This window comes from Sapajus apella, unplaced genomic scaffold, assembly GCF_009761245.1.
Source record: "Sapajus apella isolate SASKATOON/1434 unplaced genomic scaffold, GSC_monkey_1.0 scaffold5, whole genome shotgun sequence".
Lineage (NCBI taxonomy): Eukaryota > Metazoa > Chordata > Mammalia > Primates > Cebidae > Sapajus > Sapajus apella.
The window spans coordinates 47,567,835-47,589,764 of record NW_022436945.1 but is presented as its reverse complement, the minus strand read 5'-3'; the positions used below and the strand labels follow the sequence as shown (position 1 = coordinate 47,589,764).

The 21,930-nt window shown below is 34.9% G+C and overlaps 1 protein-coding gene across 5 annotated transcripts in view; it reads right to left on the bottom strand.

The window, feature by feature from the left end:
• Positions 1 to 21,930, bottom strand: part of ADGRL3 (adhesion G protein-coupled receptor L3) — an 844,276-nt gene that overhangs the window by 130,792 nt on the left and 691,554 nt on the right. For all 5 annotated transcript variants that reach the window (XM_032272132.1, XM_032272140.1, XM_032272143.1 and 2 more), the window contains one exon: positions 19,688 to 19,726. In XM_032272132.1, coding sequence (XP_032128023.1) covers positions 19,688 to 19,726 — 39 coding nt within the window. The remainder of the gene's footprint in view (positions 1 to 19,687; positions 19,727 to 21,930) is intronic.

The following is a 21,930-nucleotide window of genomic DNA, read 5'->3' as shown; positions in this document are numbered from 1 at the left end:
GATTTGGGACCACATCCGCTGAATTGTATCTGCATAGTGCCTTTGAATGTGTGATACTGAGCAAGTTACTTAACTTCTCTAAACTCTATCTACAAACTTGGTATGATAATATAATCATCTCAGAAAGTTGTCTAGCTCATAACAAGTGCTCAAGATGTAACCTTATGTTTACTTTCACTTGATATTACAGCCCAGTGCAGGAAGAAGAGAAGTTTTCACTTAGTAAGCACAGTTCATATCTGATAATTGCTAAATAGCCACACTGAATTGAGATCTGGAAGGAGTAAGTTTTCAGTAATGCAATCTTCATAATTTGATATCTTACACAAATACAGAAGACTATACAACCTGAAGCTTTGAGGAATTGGAGAGTAAAGGCAACATGTGTATTAAATAGATCCTAATGAGGTTTTTAGAGACTTGAATAAACTGACCCCTTTTCTGCTAGTGAGACAGCACAATTAAGTCCATCTTAGAAGTTTTATAATTATAAATTATTTAAGCTTTCTAAAGCTTGCTGACATGTCCCTTTACCAGCTAAATGAAGGTCAATTCAGTAACTACAACTCCTCAATGAATACCTATATTTGGATTTCCTTATACATTTATGTATTGTATATTTTATTCACACACTATGACATCTGGTCACAAAATAATTTTTTTCTCAAACTACTTATTTGCATTATTTTCATAAGCTCAACATAAGACTCATTATATTTCAATTTGAGAATAGGTAGCAGCGGGTGTTATCCTTTTCATTATACAGTATACTGACTAAACTCTCAGTGACTTTGATCTGTTCCTAAAAGTCAAATATAAATGGGAAAGAGCCAAAAGTTATTTGATTCACACCAGAATTATAAACATATCATATCCTACTAGATATATGTTTGTATTACGCAACATTATTGGGACCCTTATCATTTAATTCAGACCTTAGGCAAACTCAGTTGATGAGTACTACTCATAGCATATAATTTCAATCTATTCATTAAGGATGTTATATACTTTATAATTATATTTTCTATATTTCAAAATACAGAGTTTACTTATTTGTTATAACTGCTGCAAAAACCTTTGGGAAAAACTGCTACATATCTTTGCAATGACAACTTTTGTCACTATTCCAAGAGGATACATTTGTGAAATAGCCTAAGATTTCTCAGCAAGAATACACAAAAGAATCAATGGTGAGAAACACATGAGTGGCACTTATTACCTAGGTGAGCAGTAGATCTCAAACTATGAAGGTAAGCAGAATCATCTGGGGAACTTAGTTACCCATCTTCCTCCATTTGAAAACCATAAAAATAAATATTCCAATAGAAGGAATGCCTTATGAAAAGATGTATAACTTTATCACCATGGCATTTTTTTTTTTCTTTTAGAGCCAAGTTTTTAAATCACAAGCTCATTCAGGTTTTAGCTCACGTATCATCTGTTCCACAAGGTCTTCCATTATTAGCAAAACTAGGGGGGAATTCCCCCATTCTTTATTACCTGTTTTGTTTTCTTTGTATCATATGTCATTATGGAAAGATGTCTCATATATTTGTTTACCTGCACAACTATCTGAAACCTCCCATTGGACAAAACGCAAGATTCATGAAGGAGGAGATGCTGTCTCATTTACAAGAGCCAAAAGCAGTGTTTCCTAACTCTTGGCTGAGAAATTTGCCATGCAGGATAATTCATACATAGGTCAGTTTTCTCCATTTTCATATCAGCAAAATTTAAAATCTCTGAAGTTATTAGTTTGATGAGTATAAGAGCAAAAAAAATAACTAGAAATGATAAAACTTATTAACCAGCCAATAATTTCTGAATTAGTCTCACTTCAGAGATTCAATACCACAATGGGCTCTTAGTCCATTTGGGCTACTGTAACAAAACACCTGAGACTGGACAATTGTATAAACCAGGGAAATTTGTTGCTCACAGTTCTGGAAGCTGGGAAGCTCAAGATCAAGGCACCTGCAGATTCAGTGTCTGGTGAGGTCTCACTCTCCACATCCTCACATGGTAGAAGGGAGAAACAAATTATCTTGGGCCTCCTTTGTAAAGACACTAATACCATTCATTCATGAGGGCTTTGTTCTCATGGTCTAATCACCCCCCAAGAATCCCCATTTCACAACACCACTATACCAGGGAGTAAGTTTCAACACATGAATTATGCGGAGACACAAGCAGTCAGACCACAGAAGTCTCCCATTTTAGTATTTATCTTTAACAAAATTATCCATATTTGTATCTGGTTTTCTCACTAGACTATGATATCCTCAGAGAAGAGATTATGTTTTGTGTTTTCACAGAGTAAATTTTAGTGCCGTGGTATCTTTTGGGTATTCATCAATATTAATCACACAAAGATAGCTTACTTTTATTATCAAATTATTAATGACATTATATAGAATAGAAAACCTGAAAGCATCCTTTTTTTATTTCTTTGATTTTTGCCCTGTCGCCTCAAAAGACTTCTGAGAGAATAAAGTGTTCAGATATCACCATAATTTGGGAGGGAAGCAGGGTGAATGGGAGGAAGTTAAGATGACAGAGTCCAGAAGAAGAAAAACTGAACCACAGGCTATTGTAGTGAATACAGGACACTCTGAGTAAGAAAAAGACATATATTTTACAAAAAGTTTTCCATAATGTTTCCAAAGTAATTTAATAAGATTTCATTAAATCAGTATCATGTACAAAGAACTAGGGGTAAGACAATGTTGAATGATGTTAGAGAAGAAACACATGGAGTTTGCTTTCAATTTACCTACGCTCCAGCACAAGACAGATCTAGAAACCCATAGCATACAGTACAAAAGTAATAGATTCTTGCTGGGGAAGACCATAAAAAAATCCCCAAAAATGTTTATCTTTGAGTTAGACACTAAAAGATGAATAATTTTTCTTTGACCCTGAAGAGGAAATTCAAAGCTAAAGTACATAACGAGCAAGTTGATGATGATAAAAGAAAAAAGCAAATTGGTATTTGGCAGCCCATTTGAAAGTTGGGAGCAATTATTTCATAGTAATAAACATATTTACACTAATAAATTTCTTAAATTCTTTTGAAAAATGGCCTAGTAATATAAATTATATTTTACGATTTGATGTTTTCCTGAATGCATCACATCTTTATCAATATATACCATAATCATGCTGAATGATGCTATTTTATTACATTAATATTATTTTTATTATATTATATATACAGTTACATTTAAATATTTTCTTCATATCTAAATCTCAGGATATATTAAGGACGAGAAATAAGTTTTCAGGTCTCTGCTCCCACTTCTTGCTTTCTGAATATATACACTGTAGATAGATAGATGAAAATAGTATCCATTGATTTATAATTTGAAATAATAAAATTTTCTTTAATTCTTTACTTTTGACTTCTTGATGTAAAGTTTGTCAGTTGAGAATAAGGTAAAATGAAGCAAAACTTTAAAATCATTACTGAATAGGACACATTGTACTCCAATCTGCGTTTAGATATTGATTCAAATCAAAATGTAAAGGTCAAGTGTTAGAAGTGTCTTCAAAACAGTTTATAACTTGCAGGTTTTTTATTACAAGTCAAGTTGAGTGACTGATATTTACACATCTGATCAATAAACCTAAGGTGCTTTTTATAACCACTGTCATTTAATATTATTAAGTATATAAAAACTACTAATCTCTGAACTACCTTTTATATTACAGTGAAGTGCTGGCATTTTCAAGTCTTAATTAAAATTAGGTCGTATAACACAAGTGACCTTCTTATAGTAATAAGGATCTTTAAGAGTAAAACAAGGTGAAACTAAAACTTCATAGAACAGACTGTGTCTTTAAGAGACCCCCCTCTTTTTTTTTTAAGCATTATTCTTTGAAAGCTGTATTTGATTGTATCACTTTTAAATTCTACTTTAGAATATCATGACCGAATGCTGTCAAATAAATCTCTATCGTGTTACAGGAATTAAATGGATCTATAGACCTAATTCAAATTTCTTGCTAACTCAATATTCATTCAACAAATATTAATTGAGCATCTTCAATGTGGCAGTCAACTGGAATGTAGCAAGAAAGACAGATGTTCTCCCTTCCCTCAAGGTAATAGCAATATAGTGAGGTCAGGCAATTAAACAAGTAATTAAAATCCAACATGGCAAGCATTCTAATGATGGAAACCTAGGGTTTAAGCTCTGTATTGGAAAAGCTCCATGAAGTGGGAGAATTCCAAGCTGAAACTCAACACTGAACAAAGGGTACAGTGGGTACAAACAAAAGGTACAAACTCAACACCGAACAAAGGCAAGGGGTAGAGTGTGTATTTATAGGCACAGAGGTGAAAGAGAATAGGTGCTGTGAAGGAACTGAAAACAAATTCCTGACGGTAGAGCAAAGAGTATAAGGGGTTCAGTGGTAAGATTGGAAAGTGAAAGCTAGATTTCAAAGACGTTTGCAAACTACGTTAAGGTATGTACAACTCTTCCTAAAAGCGACAAATAATCACTGGAAAACGTGTAAGGTAGTAGAGTGATATGCAGTAATGGTTAATACTTGTGGAATGCATTTAAGACCTTGACATGAATGCTTTACATGCATTAACTACTTTAATTATCACAATAACCAGTGAGGTAGAATTTATTATTATCTTCATGTTACAGTGAGAATATTGAGACTCGGGGAAGTTAAGCAACTTGCTAAAGGCTAATAATTAGCTAACACAGAGTAGAACCAGGCCTCAAATTCATGAGTTCTGGTTCTGGAGAAAAAGAAAAGCAGAAATTATTGCTGATAAGTTAAAGCCAGTTGATGAGAAAAAGAAAGCAGCACAAAGCATAGAATTTGGGGTGGGTATAAGAGCGTATGTGTGGGTGGAGAGTATGAGTAACGTAGTAAATTCAGGCTGCCTACTTTGAAGGCAATATACAGTCATGCACTGAATAATGATGCCTTGCTCAGCATGGACTTTGTGTACCATGTTGGTCCTGTTAGATTAAAATGGAGCTGCCCTATACATGTGTACTAGCTTTTATCTTTTATACCATATTTTTACTGTATCTTTTCTAGGTTTAGATACACAAATACCATCAAGTTATAATTGTCTACAGTATTCAGTACAATAACATGCTGTACGGGTTTGTTGCCTAAGGGGCAGGGGGCTGTACCATACAGACTAGATGTGTAATATGCTATCCCATTTAGGTTTTCGTAAGTATATCCTGCATGACAACAAAATGAGGTATTTCTTTTTTTTATGTTATTTTCTTTTATTATTATCATTAGGCTTTAAGTTCTGGAGTACATGTGCAGATCATGCAGGATTGTTATACAGGTATACACATGCCATGGTGGTTTGCTACATCCATCCCCCCGTCATCTACATTAGGTGTTTCTCCTAATACTATCCCTCTCCAATCCCCCCACCACCTACTACTCCTCCCCTAGCTTTCCCCCCGCCTCAACAGGCCCCAGTGTGTGAGTTTCCCCTCCCTGAGTCCATGTGTTCTCACTGTTCAATACCCACTTATGACTTAGAATGTGCGGTGTTTGGTTTGCTGTGAATGTATCCTCATTGGGAATGCATGACTGTACCTTAATGTCATCTAGGTAGGTCTGAAGCTTACATAAGATATCTGATCTTCACATGCAGATCGTGAGGTAGTTTGGATATTTTTCCTTCTGAATCTCATGCTGAATTGTAATCTTCAATGTTGGAGGTGGGGCCTGGTGGGAGGTGTTTGGGTCAGTGGACAGAGCCCTCATGATTTGGTACTGTCCTTGCCACAGTGAGTGAGTTCTTGAGAGATCTGTTTGTTTAAAAGTGTGTGACACCTACCCGACTCTCTTGCTCCTGCTTTTGCCATGTGATGTGCCTGCTCCCATTTTGCCTTTTTCCATGGGTAAAATCTCCCTGAGCCCTCCTCAGAAGCTAAGCAGATGCCAGTGCCATGCTTGCACAGGCTGCAGAATCATGAGCAAATTTTAATTTATAAATTAAATTATAAATTACCCAGGCTCAGGCACTCCTTTACAGCAGCACAAAAACGGCCTAATACAGTGTACGCATCATAAATTTAAGCCATTGGTATGTCTGAAATTACCCAGAAAAACTGAGTAGAAGAAGAATTGATGATACAGAAACACTAACAAAATAGAGGGGAAAATGAAGTAAGAATAATTTGCAATGAAGATGAAAGAGTAAGCAGTCAGTGTGTTATCACAGACGGAAAGAGGGTTCCCTTAGTTTCAAAAATAATCATGAAAGTATCCAAAAATTCTTCTTTTTGAACTAAAAATAATTACTCTATTTTTGTTCTGGGTAACACAGTGATTTTATTGTAAAACAAGAAGAAAAACCACAGTGATACAGTTTTTGAGGAACAATCAGTGCAATTTCATGTATCATTACTTCAAAAACAGGACATTTGTTCATTTAATTAATATTTTTTGAGCACTTAACATGTGCCAACACTGTTCTAGACTCTTGAGATACATCTTAACAAAGCAGAGAAAAAATAACCTTAGAACTGGACATTTGGCAAGGGGAGCAAATAATAAACCATATACTTTCAGAAGGTGCAAGGTACAGTGTAAAATAAAATAGGATAGGTGGATCTAGAATCAGGGATAGTGTTGGGAGAGAGGCTGGCTTTCAAATAGGATGGTACTGATGGGCATCACTGAAAAGGTTGCAGTTCAAAAAAGACAAAGGAATTGAGAGAGTTAGCCATGCAGGCAGCTTGAAGAGTAACATTCCAATCAGAGGGAACAACCAGAATAAAAGTCTTCAAATGGAACTTTTGAAGGTTTGTGTGGTCCAAAACCTTAACATGGCATGTGTTTGGAGTAAAGCAAAAGGAAACAGTAGAGGTGGGACTCGGCCACTTCAGTTGAGATGTGAAGAATGGTGTGGAAGTGAAGACTGGGAATTCAGTTACAGATATGGAAAGTTTGAGGTGTTTATTAAGCAACAAAGTGAAGATGCTGAGAAATTGACTGGAAAATTAATTCTGGAGTTCAGGAGAATTCTCTGTGCCATGGATAATGTTTGTAAGTCATAGGCATATAGGTGGTGTTTAAATCAATGAGATTACCAAGTTGTGAATGTACAAAGCGAAGACCAGAGGTCTAACTATTGTGCTAGAGGGCAGTCCAAGCTTAAGGGTTGGAGGAGAAGAGGAGGAACTGGCCAAGAAGACTGGAAAGAAGTGTCAATCAGGTAGGAGAAAAATCAAGGGAGTTGTCCTGAAGATAGTATATCAAGGAGGAGGGGGTGATCACCTGTGTTAGATGTTTCTAACTGATCACATAAGGTATGGATTGACTACCAACCATTGGTCTAGCAGCATTTAGAAGTCATTAATGACCTCAACAAGGGCAGTTTCAGTGGAGTAGTGGGGGCACAAGCCTGAGGAGGTGAATTTAAGAGAGAATGAAAGGAGCGGAATTGGCAATGGCGAGTGTTGAAAAGTGTTGCCAGAATTTCTGCTGCAGTGGACATACTAGCAGGCAACTGGAAATTTGAGCCTGGAGCTTCAGTTAAACAGCAAATATTTAGAGACCACTTAATATGTGCTGAGTACAATTTAAAAGGGCCTGAAGATATAGAAGTAAAAGTGGCACTCTTCCTTCCCAAGCAGCTTAGTGATAGAGTGAAGAGACATTAAAATACAGTTTGATAATTGCTGTAATAGAGGAAAACTAAGAGTTATAAATACACCTAAGAGGTCATTTATCCAGACTAAGTGGGACAAAGAATTCTTCCTTAGAGTAATTGACATATGAAGTGGGTGTTGACAGGTAAGTCAAAGTTACTGGAATGAAGAGAAAGAGAAAGGAGAGCAAATCTAGAATTAATCCAAGCAGAAGGAACTGTGACTATAAAGGTACAGAGGCACGACTGGCAGCACAGGATCCGAGGAGGAGCCAGTTAAAGGTGTGGGAAATTAGCAGCGGGAGTCTGATACTCAAGCACTGTAGTTCAAAAACTGATTTTTTTTTTTCGATAAGGGCAAAGAGAGTAATGGACAATCTGAGTAGGGTCAAGTCACTATCAGATTTGCATTTTTAAAACATTACTCAGGCAGTAGGTAGAATTGATTAACAGAAGAATTTGGCAGTGTGTAAAGCAGTTGGTTAATTTGTTTTTTTTTTTAAATCATCTACACAAAGATAACTGAAGCTATAAGAATCAGAGGAAAGCAAAGTTTTCAGCCAAAGTCGTTTTGCAAAACTACATCATGACCCTGGTGAAAGGTTTTTAATAGCATTCAGACTCTTGACATTTTTCCATAGCCTTCTTCCTCAACCCACTGCTTCAGGCATATTTGTCTTCCTTCTATTCCCTGAAATCTCCAACCACTTGTTACTTGACCGGCTCTGCTTTGGGTGACCTTTGATCTGGAGTGCTCTTCTCCAGGTAGTGTCACGTTGCTGAATTGCCTAGCACTTCCTTAGAAAGTCCTCCCTGATCTGCACGAAATAAAGTACCCTTACTCATATGACTGTGTTTTAATTCTTTGAATAGCATTTTTGCAATCTTATTTTATTACTTTTATTGACTGAGTGATTTACTGGTTATTTTCTTCCATAATTCCAGCCAGCTGAACTAGGGTGTGAGCCTTACAAGACAGAAGACAGAAACCCTGTTTTCATCCCTGATTCGCTGCACCCGAAATAGTGCCTGAATGAGCTCAACAAATGTTGCCTGAATTAATGAATGAATGAATAAATCTACGCTTTTCTTAAAGTGTATGTTTACTATTTTTAAATAAAAAATATATATTTTTCAGACTTTGAAAAGGACATACTTGTAGGAAAGTCTGACAAACTGCCACAGCCTAGCAGAGCCAATTAAATGTAATATGGTATCTTGGATAGGATCCTAAAACAGAAAAAGGACATAGATAATAAATAAAGAAATCCGAATAAACTGTGGACTTCAGTTAATAATAATATATTAACATTGGTTCATTAATTATTACAACTATACCATACTATAATGTAAGATGTTAACAATAGGGGAAGCTGTGCATGTCAATGGGAGGTATACAGGAACTTTCTATAAGACTTGATCAATTTTTCTACAAAAGTAAAACTGTTCCAAAAAATAATATCTATTAGTTTTACAAGGACATTTTAATAAACAGTTTTAAAACACAGAAGTATATATGGTAAAACCTGAAATTCCATTTATAGAGCAATATTGTAATTCCATACAAAAAAAATCACTTTTGACAGTTTATTGCAGATCTTCTAGACCTGCAAATATTTACACATTTATAAGAGCAAACTCAGTCCGTACAATAATGCTGTTATCTGTTGTTTTTTGCTTGCTTGTTTATTTTTACTTGAAAATATATCACACCTATCTTTCTAAGTCAATACAAGTTCTATCTCATTGTTTCTGTGGCTGGTAAGTATTCTGCTATTTTGTTCAGTAGTTTAGTCAACCGATTTCCTACTGATGAAGTTAAGTTATTTTGTTGATACAAACCACTACTTTAATCTAGCTTGTGATCCTGACTACACATTTACTCTTTTCCATGGCAGAACGCTACCCCATTGTGTGGGTCTGCCACAAGCTACCCCCAAAGTCCTTATTCTAGGCAAGGAGAACAACACTGTTTTGTGATTGTATGACAAGATTTATAAAGAAACATTGTAAAAATATAGATGTGAGTGATGATAGTCTTCTCTGCTAAGATATTTAAAAAGTTAATAGTGGGCTGGATGTGGTGGCTGACTCCTGTAATCTCATCACTTTGGGAGGCCAAGGCAGGCGGATCACTTGAGGTAGGAGTACGAGACCATCCTATTCAATATGGAGAAACCCTGTCTCTACTAAAAATACAAAAATTAGCCAGGCGTGGTGGCGCATGCCTATAGTCCCAGCTACTCGGTAGGCTGAGGCAGAAGAATCACTTGAACCTTGGAGGCAGAGGTTGCAGTGAGCTGAGATCGCGCTGTTGAACTCCAGCCTGGGCAACAAGATCGAAACTCCATCTCAAAAAAAGAAAACTAACAGTGACCATGCTTTGAAAAAGGACGGCTTGAAAGACTGGAGAGAAATGAGAGGCAGGCTTGAACTACACAACCGCAAGGGGGCGCCACTGCAATGGACAACAATGTCAGTGGCATGCCCTGGAGTTAATGCAGAGGTTCCAGTGGGAAGGAGAAATAGGTATTATTCTACCTTTTGAATTTTATACCATATGTCTACATTAGCTATTCAAAAAATTACTTAAAAAGTAGAAAAATGCAATCTGAGAATAGTTTCAAATCGCTTTTGAAAGTATTTTTTTAGACAAAATGATTAATCTCAAACTATGACTAACAGAACAAGCAGAAGAACATTTTAATCTATATTTAGGGTTCAAAAGTTACCCTTGTATTGTCATAAATCTATAGTAGCTTATTACATTAAAACCGGATAAGATGTCACTGTGTGTTATTAAATAAGAAAAAGAAAAAGCATTTTCTTTGCATCTGAGACTGCTAGTTGCCCAATATCCCTCTTGTGTTAGACACAGAATCAATGGAAACTGTGTCCAGCTACAAAGCCACACCTATCAATGAAGTATTTAAGCATGCAAATAGGGTAGCCCATGAGATATAAAAAGAAATGGTTGGGAGAGCCTCCTGGAAAGTACTAAAAGGAACAAATCCTTTGGTACTTATGCTTTCCTTTCTTCCTTTCAGAAGATTAGCATGACATGATGATTGGAACCTAAGTAGCCATCTTGTCATCCTGGGGATGGATATCCATGTGCTAAAGATAACAGAGCAAAAAACCAGATGAAGACTTGGTCTCTGATGATTTCATGCAGTTTTCAAGCTAATCTTGGACTGCCTCATCTGCATTTTTTATGTGCAAGAATAAAGCCTTGGTTTGTTTAAGCTACCAAAGCTAAGTTTCTGTTACTACCAGCTGTACAAAATTTGTATGTTAGGCAGAGGAAAATATAAAAGTTGTAACTCTGTTGGGAGCAATCCTAAACAATCATTTGTTTGGTTCTAAGCCATCAGACAACGACTTTACTGCAAATTGGTCTTTAAAATTTTCATTTCTTTTCTAACCTGTACCAAAAAAGTTAATGATAGTTTCAGAAAGTAGGATCTTAAATCTGTAATGCTGTTTTAAATATCTTTTTCCTGGTTACGTATGTAATCATCAAGCTAATAAAGAAATAGAAAAGTAAATTGATGTGTATTATCTTGAGTTTGCATAGAAATCATATCTATATTCTATGTATTTAAAACTTTTCTGAAGGTAAGCATACATTCAGAAAGCACTGATGCACAGAATGGAATTTAGGTAAACAGTTTTACAATTATATAACGGCCCAAACTTTGATTAGAAAATTAAATGAAAGAAAAGAATGCAAGCTGATGCAAAGCAGAGAGAAAATATTTTTGTTTTAGATGAAAACATTTTATTTAAAATCAGAAAGACGCTTTTTTCACACTCTCATTGGAATTACTTCCTGAAGCATTCACAAACCATGTATATACAAACCGCGGCTGGAACATTTGTTTATTTACGGGAAACATGAGAAACGGAGGAGGCAGAAATGGCTTTCTAAAGCAGCCATTTCTATCTGACCTGACACATTTGCCAGGGGAATCATGAGAGATTCCCAGAATGATGTTCTTTCCACGTCAAGGCAGAATCTCCATCATCAACATCTGTCATTGTCCTTTGGAGGGTTTTAAATCATTGGATTTACAAGTTGACCTGTTCACATTCTTCAGCAATACCTGTATGATTTACTCTGCTTATATTACATATGATTTTACTCTTTTGATTCAATGATTGCTTTGTACGTAGTAGTGTTTAATGTCTACAACTTATTGAAAGGAATTCTTATAACCATTCTTTATCTAAAAAAGAAACTACAGTATTCTGGTTTTGTAGTTGGAAGTCACTTTCTTTGATCTCAATGTCTTTTAACAATAGGTTTAGGGCACCAGAAACATGCAGGGTACAGATTTATATTTTCTCTCTTACTGACATAAATCAAGTGCAGATTTATCAAGCTGTGAAATATATTAAGTTCACAGGGTTTTAACAAAGGGTTACCAAACCACAAGAACCTGCTGTGATTCAAACTACTTTCAGATGTCCTTTTAATTATATTAAATGAAAGTTTGGGTTGGCTTTGATGCTTACGGGCAAACATCGAAATCTCTTGAAAGAGCTGTTAAAAGTACTCCCTGTTGCTGCAGTTAATACACTACATTGTATGCACACTGCTAGCCAATTTATTCTAGCCACTTTAACAAGGATATCCAGCCTGACAGGCCACACAGAATAGTATCACAAGTCAAGCAAAGCACAAATCATTAGAGGACTCTGAAAGTTGTTTGACATGCACCACAGAGCTCTTTGTCACACAGCCAATTAAGTGACCAAACAAGGAACTTGAAAATACTCATTAATTTCTTCCTAGCAGTATAAATGGGGCTTAGAATCCTTCTTGTCTTATGCACCAAAGACACACAACTAAAACTGGCATAATTCAATTTGCACTTTGTCAAAGGTGCAAGTAGCAACTTTGGTTCACAGAAAGTGTACATTAATAATACAAAAAAAAAAGAAAAGAATGGGCAAAAATGTTTAGATATTACATGTAATAACGTAGACATGTGGGCTTTGAAGTTTTTTTAGTTATCAAAAGTTGACTCAGCATTTCTGAGAAGATTTAGCAGCGCTTCACATCATTTCATCCTCTTAGCAATAACTTCAGTGGATTCCAAGATACCATACTTTCCCGGTGCTGTTCATTCCTTAAGGCTGTTTTTTAGTCTCTATGCTGGCTTCTCTTCATCTCCCCAACCTCTTCATATTACAGTGCCCTGGGGATCAGTCCTAGAATTCTTTTCTCAATCCCTTGATGGATTCATCTAGAACATTTATTTCAAATGCCAGTCTAAGCTTAACACTAACCAAATGATTATTTCTAGGCGAATCTCGCAATTGAACATCACGCTTATATATTTAATGACATATTTAACATCTATATTGCATATTTAACAAGAATCTCAAATTTAACATGCACCATAGTGAAATTCTCTCCCTGCCCCTCCCAAATTGGTTGCAGATAGACCACCTCAATAAATGGCGACTTCATCCTTCCAATTGCTCAGGCAAAAAACATTCTGTCCTTTCAACTCTTCTTTTTCTCTGAAAACTCCTATACAATCCCTTAGCAAATCTTACTTCATTTTTTAAAAAATTCTGAGTCTGAATAATGACCTCACTATCCAGCACTAATATGCTAATCCAAGTGGCCGTCATTACCCAAATGGTCACCCAGCTTCAGTCCCTACTTTTCCTGCTACTGGCTATTCTCCACTTGTAACACACGTCAGAAAGTTATCCTCTGCTCAGAAACCTGCGGTCGTTTGTTTACTGGGCCTTTCTAAATAAAAACTGAAGTCCTTACAATGATCTATCAGAATCTGTGGCTTGCTGTGCCCCAGATTCACATCCTGTGATCCTCTTCTTTTTCACTCTCTTCCAGTTGCACTAGCCTCCTTCACCACCAATAGGAATATTTCCACTTCAGGAACTTTCTGTTCTCTCTACTAAAATGCTTCCTCCTGCATATCAATATAGTTGACTCCTTTATCTCCTTCCAAGTTTTGCTCAAATATCAACTTCATAGTTCATTTCCTGCTTTCTTGCTTTATTTTACTCTATAGCATTTATTATCACCCGGCATACCATATATTTTACATATTCAGTGCATTGTTTATATTCTTCCACTAGGATTGTCACCTTAGAAGAGAGAGCAGGGATTTTTGCCTATTATGTGTGCTGCTATACTCCCAGAGCTGATAAGATTATACTGGGCACATGCGCTTAACCAGTAATTCTTAAGTAGTTTTGTTGTTCACTATGTGAAGGTTTTCCATTACTAGGATATAGTATTATATCATACTATATGTGCGTGTGTGTGTGTGTGTGTGTGTGTGTGTGTGTATAAATAATAGTAACAAGCCCTCTATACCCTATATAACTATAGAGTATACACAGAATATTAGAGCATGCTATAATAATACTCTTTAAGCATTAAAACAAAAAACACATAAACTACCTGCTTTTCAAAAACAAAAGAAGGAGAAGAAAAAACCAGGTGTGTGTGTGTTTTTTTGTTTTTAAATTCATACATCCTTAACAGTTTGTTTTTCTGATCAGTTCCCAACTGAGCTATGCAGGGGTCCACAACAGATTCTACACAATGACTCAAAGGAATCACATCAATATCTACATGAACTTATATTTCCCATTAAGCACCGTCAACTGCAGACTCTCTAGTGGGTACACACCACCTCTGAGATTTGGTGGACAAAAGAAACTATTGATAAAAATGAAAATATTTTTAATAATTTGGAAAATGTCCTGTCTTAGAAGCAGTAAAAAACAAACACCAGTAATTCTTAACACTTCCTGCTAAAGAGGAGAACAATGCTAGAAAATATTACTGTTTGAAAGATGACAATTTGAGGTTGAAAGATGAGAAAAAAATGCAAATCTAAGTTCTGGTTACATCTATAAGACACAAAGCAGTTGTTCTTAAGCTCTTTGAGGTCATACTCTACTCCCATATTCTCATGAAAACCATGATCTCTCTCTGGAACCACATGATTTGTAATGGTTCATGAATTATACTTGCAAACTTTCCTCTGCCCCCACCCCATGGCTAGAGTCAAGAACTTTTGCAATTCACACACACTAGCATGGCTATAGTAAGAAAGACAGAAAATAACAAGTGTTGGTGCTGAAATCCTCATACACTGCTGGTGGGAAATGGTACAGTCACTGGAAAACAATTCCTTCTTTAACATAGTTATTATATCTTTCTGCTGTTTTTTTATTCTCTTAAGATGATAACATTTTCATCAGAGTCTCCTCTTAAAATAAAAAGACCTCAAAGCAAATTATACTTGGATATGACTTTAATATGGCAGCATAAAATAATTACCACATCGCTATTTTACTTCTGTCTCAAAAAAGAGGTTGGAAAAAAACTGTTTTACTGCATTCTCTCCCTGAAATACAGTGCAAACAACCAATCAACATAGAAGTAATGATTTATCTTGCCTCCTATCAGCAAGAGATGAAGTCAGTCCTATTAATAAGAGTAACTCAGTGATTAGGAGCACAAGCATCTGAATTAGAAAGACTTAGCTTTGAATTTAGGGGACCCTCAATTATTATTGTGTGATCTTGTGAAAATCATTTAACTCTCCCTGCACTTCCATTTTTTCATCTGTAAGTTAAAAATTGCAATAATTATATCATATGGTTGTTACAAATATTAAATGAGAATGTATGCTAATTGTTCTTCATAATAATGGCACATAATTAATGCCCAATAAATAAATTTATTTAATTTTTATTTTTGGAGATGGAGTCTCACTCTGTTGCCCAGGCTGGAGGACAGTGGCACAATCTCAGCTTGCTGCAACCTCTGCCTCCCAGGTTCAAGTGATTTTCCTGCCTCAGCCTCCTGAATAGCTGGGATTACAGGCATGCACCAACATGCCAAGCTAATTTTTGTAGTTTTAGTAGAGAGAAAGTTTCACCACCTTGGCCAGGGTGGTCTCAAACTCCTGGTCTCAAGTGATCTGCCCACCCTTCCAAAGTACTGGGATTACAGGAAATAAATTTATTCTTAATAACAAATCATTGTTACTCTTAATCATGGTGTTGAAGCAGCACAGGATATATGTCAGGAGAGAAGCAATTGTACCATCTGTGTCATTTTTGTGACTTTGGACCAGTATACTATCTCAGCTTCATCTAAAAGGCCCCTCTGGTAATATTAAATCACAGCAACTGTTTAATATGCATATGTAACACAAGCCTTACTTGTTTTTTCTAGTATAAAACTTAAAACTCTCTTTTTTCTTTCTTTCTTTCTTTTTTTTTTTTTTTTTTAAGAGACAGGGGTCTCACTATGTTTCCCAGGCTATATTCGAACTCCCGGACTCAAAAAACCCTTCTGCCCTAGCTTCTCGAGTAGCTGGGACTATAGACACATGTCCTGTGTCTAAGATATGGAAGTGATATGTTTTACTATGACACATACCAATTTATAGCTTATGAGAGTCAACAAGGATTTTAGTGCAATTTAAAATTAGAAAAAAAATTTAAATGTGTATATTAAACTCATTTTTTTTGTTTTTGTTAAAACTCTTGGGATGTAAACATAATGGTTTTTAGGAGATTCACATATTATTTAAAATATCACACCAGCCAACTTTTAATTGTACAACTACAGGTCAGTTACCATAGTTGACAACTAATAGTTAAAATTCCACTGTGCTCTCATTTGTGAGATAAACAAAAGGTTAAAAGTAAGAATACATAAAAGGTAAATCTGGATAATTCATAAAATAGACACTGAATCTCTAAGTAATTGAAAGTTAAATGGATTTAGACAGCGAAAATCAACCCTAAAAGATTCACTGCTTGTGCTTATGAAAAGGCCATATTTTTAAAAAAATTTATGATGACTTAGCAATCACCTTATTTCAAATTTAATGCATAAAGCACTTCCAGCATATTTCACACCTATTTCATAGATAGCTCTGAATGTACTCTGAACATATAAACAACAGGAAACGTAAAACAAGTCTTTAAAATTCAAATAGACTAAAGTTTAAAGGATTATTCACTCTGGAATTTCATGGAATAATGATCTACATCCAGAAGAACAGAGATAGTACAATGTATTAGAGAGCAGAGCATTTCTGATTCACCAATATTCTGTTTGCATTTGGTATTATCAGATGTTTACTCGATAGTTGAAACATTTATTCACAGTCAATCATAACCCAGGAAATCAGCCATTGAATAAACTGCTATTAATTTTCCACCAGAGATTCATGTTTGAATGACCATGCATTTCATAGGTTTAAATACCAAAAGACTAATTATCCCAAAGGTCCCATTAAAAGGATAGCATGGATTGCAATCAAAAACAATCCTAACGTTGCTGAGCTCAAAAATGATCTTTGGCTTTTGGTGATAAAGGGTACTTTGATTTCTATACCTATTGCACTCACTGAGAGTATAGATCATATATATATATTTATAAATACAGGTATATATATATATATATATGTGTGTGTGTGTGTCTATATATATATATGTATATAAACCCACCTATATACATCTTCCAAAGTAATTTCCCCCCAAACTTTAGAAAAATAAACTTGAACAGTTTCTTATACACAAAAGTTCATTATTTTATAAAATAAAATGCAAATTAAAAGTTTATCTTCCTAATCTCTGTGAAATGTTTACATTTTCTTTTTCTTTTTAAATAATATTTTCACAAAATGCCCTTATTAGCCTTATTCTATTGGCTTCACATTCAGAATGAAATGTGCAAGAACAGAATAATACTTCTTTCATTCCGGTTTTTACATTTACAATTGCTCATTCTGCAAAACAATCCTGAGATTAAAGTAATAAAAATTGATGAGATTTAAAACACATGACTTCAAAATATGTCACCCTGGCATTTGAGAAAACAGCAAAAGCAGGAAGGTAACTCTCAGCTTCCCCCTGCCCTTTTTTCCTTATACAAGTCAAAAAACTGAGCAAGAATTTTCTAACCTTCCCCTCAACCAGGTCATAATATTCTCCTTAGGGGATATCCAATTATCGATTCTCTTCTACCCAGGATAGTGGAATGTGAATATTCAGATCACTGGAAAGGCATAAATGAACAAATTGATTTCTAGCATTTATATCACCCTAACTCACATCTCCCTATACCTGGAAGAAAGGATCCCAAGACACAGAGATGCCTAGAAGAATCTGAACAAATGCCTTGCTAAGTTCCTCCAATGTATTACCATTAAGATCATTTCCCCTTTGTCCAGTTGCACTTTCCCACAACTGTCCACTCTTTATCAAACCTAAGCATAAAAAATACAAGTTTTTCTGTTTCCTGGGGTCATTTCCAAATGTTACTATCTCACGTAAAACTTATATAAAATAAATTTGTATGCTTTTTTCTTGTTAACCTGTCTTTTACGATAGGGACCTGAGCCCTGAGCCTAGCTATAGGTCAGAAAAATCTTTCCTTCCCCACAGAAACTACACAGAATCATAATAGACACATTCAGCCAACTACAAATTTAGCTGACTTACAGGGAACACTTGTAATGTATTCTTGAGTTGCTCAGGAGACTTGGAAGACACCAAATTCAATCAAAGTGATCAGTATACATTTCCAGAACGAGAGTATATCTAAAGAAAGCTGAATCTACTCAACTGCATTTTCATTCCTCTAAAGTGTTAGTGCACTAATATTTATTAGTCAATATTTTCTCCTAGACAATAGAATCCCAGATAGGAACTGTACTATATTTGTTTTGTTCACTAATATTTATTGAGGATATGAAGATATTCATATATGAAATTTACAAATGGGGTAGCTAGAAGAAAAAGAATTTGCAAGCTAGAATTAAGCAAATAATTATAGCTGGCACACAGGCATATTTCTATTCATTAAAAAGTCTACTGTATTGTGGTTTCCACAATCTAAGTTTTCCCCAAGACTATCCAGTTCCTTTTGCTATGAGTTTATGCTAAGTCACTACCTAATTGTAAATCCAATTCTCAATTTTATACTACCCAGAAGGATAGCAGATATGAATATTAAGATCACTGGAAAGGAAGACATAAACAAATCAATTTTTATTATTTATATCAACCTAACTTAAGAGTTTCGGTTAAAAAGAAGTAAACACCCGATATTATGTTCACCTGTGAATTAACTCATAAAGTTTCATTTTTAACTGTCAATCTCATACCCATTAATTTCATTATTGAGGGTATCTCTCTTTAAATGCAGATGGACTTCCTCTTTGAAAATGCTGCGAAATGTATATATGCAGAATATAGTTTACAGCCAAACATTTTTATATTTCCTCCTGCCTTCCTTGTATCTCTCCTTCATTTCTTATAAAAAGAACAAAACAAAACAAAAAAACAAAAAAGTGGAGAGCTGCTTCTGAGGTTGTTGTTTGTCATACAAAACTAATAAACATAGGTATGGTTTATTGCTTATAATTTACAACATGCTTACAAGTTAGAACACATCAGGTGGAAACAAAGTATATTCACATTGGGATTACAGTTTTTGCAATAAGAGAGTAAGATAGTCACAATCATGCCTTAAGTCAATAAACAGCTCTACTGAGGAACAGAAGCATGATATTCCATGTATTCTGGACTATTTGTTGTCTTATAAGACTGATTGAGTTTCATTTCTGAATGACTTCCTACTCAAATATTGGCTGACCCAATGTATAAATGAAATGTTTTCATACCCACCCCTATGAAAAAAAAAATAGGGATTTTATAGATAGGGATTTTATAGATTATACCCAACTCACCTCTTAGTGATGATGAAAAAGTTCACACCTCAAGTTGCACCTCCTTTTTAGTCTGTGTTCCTCGTTTGACAGAGCATTGGCATTGCTAAATTTCTTTTTAGCGTATACACTTTCATGCCTTTCTATTCCCACCCTTCTTCCCCTCCATGAAATTCCTTTATTTCAATAAGTTACATTATCATTTTTCTATCAGATGTCCATACATGCCATCACAACAGAGACATTCAACAACTTAACACATTTATAAAAACGCAGAAAGTACCTGGACATAGGCTCTGCAAGAGCGCTCTCTTTTCTGAAGCTGAATCCATTAAGACAGCAGATTAAACACAGAATAGAAAAAACAAGTTAGTGACAGAAGAAAACAAGGAAAATAAAAGAACACATCTACACAAAACACCTCATTTTGTCATTCACTAATTTTCAGAAGAAAATGAAAGCTAAGCAGCAGCAAAATGTAAGCAATGGCTGGAAAAATAGTAGCCAACATCCTCTCAGGACAATCTAAGTGAAAACTGTATGGTATAAAGTTGTTAATGGTAGCAAGACATCTTTGAATACATTTAGTAGAAATTAGTAAAAATCAATACACGTCATTCATTTGAAGTGATTCATTTCACATTAGGTTAGTTATGAATTTATGGGTGACAAAGACATAAAGTTAAGAAAATTATGTCAGAAGTTTGGAACCCATTTTTCTAAGAAGATTATTTGTGGTTTACAGATAATATAAATGGTTAATATAAATTTTATGGTTATATAAACCATAAATATGTTATTAACCATTTATATAAATATAAATGGTTATATAAACCATAAATATGTTATTAACCATTTATATAAATATAAATGGTTAATAACATATTATTTGTGCACCACAAATCATATGTTCTTCATACATGTAAAAACTTCTGTTTATCGGGAAAAAAGAAATGCCCATTCATTAGGACTGTTTGATTCTAAGGGGTACACACCTAGAGATAACTAGTTACTGATTAAAATAATGTGATTATTCTCCGGATTAACCACTGCTTTTATTTCTTGAGGAATTTCTTTTGACAGTTTTGACCAAAAAACAAATGGAAGAAACTTTGGTGGGGTAAGAAGTATACTTTTCTTTGTTTATTTGTATGTTTGTTTGTTTGCATAGAGAGTGATGTCTTTCAGGGCAAAAGGTTAGCAACAACTCATATTACATCCCAAACATCATTTCCTGGCGATAAAATGAATAGTTAAGAACAGTTTATCCACCATGTTTAAATAAATGAGCCAAAATTTTATAAATTCATTTGTGTGTTTTCCTCTTCTTTCCTATTTTTTTTTCTTCAGTATTCTTGACTGTTGAAGGAGAAAATTACTCAGTTTTAAGAAGCAGTTACCCAGATGCCTTTTGTGTGGCTTATACTTCAACTCTAATTCATGCATCCTTCAATGAGCATAGAGCAGTTACTCCTCTAAAGAATTAAGTGAGGAATGAGTGCAAGTAAATTGCCAGGGCTGTCATTTGGATCACTGACTTGCATCATAGTTTGCAGGACTCTAAACCCTCCAGAATTTCAATACAGAGCACAACTGATTGTATGGAGTTGACTTTGCAAATCTGATGGGTTATAACTGCTTCAGGGAAAGTGGGAACCACAGGAAATGAGAGCAAGCCAGCAAGCGTGTGAATAACCTTTGCCCTCCCATCTCCTTACCCCATCATGCAAATTAACATATGACAAACCACATTATATAAACAATTGAAAAGAGCCAAATGGGTAACAAAAGAGAGCATTAAAACACTTTACAAATGGAAATTTGCCCATTATTTAGTTATTTGATATTCAGAGTAGGCAAGCTGATTAGCTGTAGCCAGTTAGAAAGTGACATTAATTGCCAGCTTTACCTGATACTGTCAGACATCAACACCATTTTTAAATAAAGATACAAAGTATTGCTATAACAAGTCATGTTATGGATATGTAACATTAATAGAAATGACTACATCCAATACATTATGATAAAAATTGCTGGCAGCGATATTCATTAATAGCATCCAGCCAGCCTGGGCAACAATGCATTAAAATCACAACACGCCCAGATTATATGAATTATATTCTGTCAGGCAATTGGTTGTGATCTTATCAAGGGCATAAGTGACAAAAATAACTCCTTTATTCTCAGGATGGAAAAAATTAATAATTTATATCTAATAATAAATAAAACTGTACCTGTTTTCTGCAGATGAAATTGCAGAAAAAAAAAAAAAAAAAACCACAAAATACCTGGCTTTCTGTGTTGAATAATCATTATTTAAAAATTTCTTTCCTTTTGATGAGTGAAATTCTTACCCTAGTAAGACACAGAAAAACTAAACATATTAAATACTAAAGACATTAAAAGACGACTTTGCAGAGTCATTTTTTATTCTAAAGGAAAATGGTCTTTTAGTGAATTCCATAGAGGAATATTAGTCTGGCAATGTCAAATTCTTTTTAAAGCAGTAAGGCTATCATGATATTC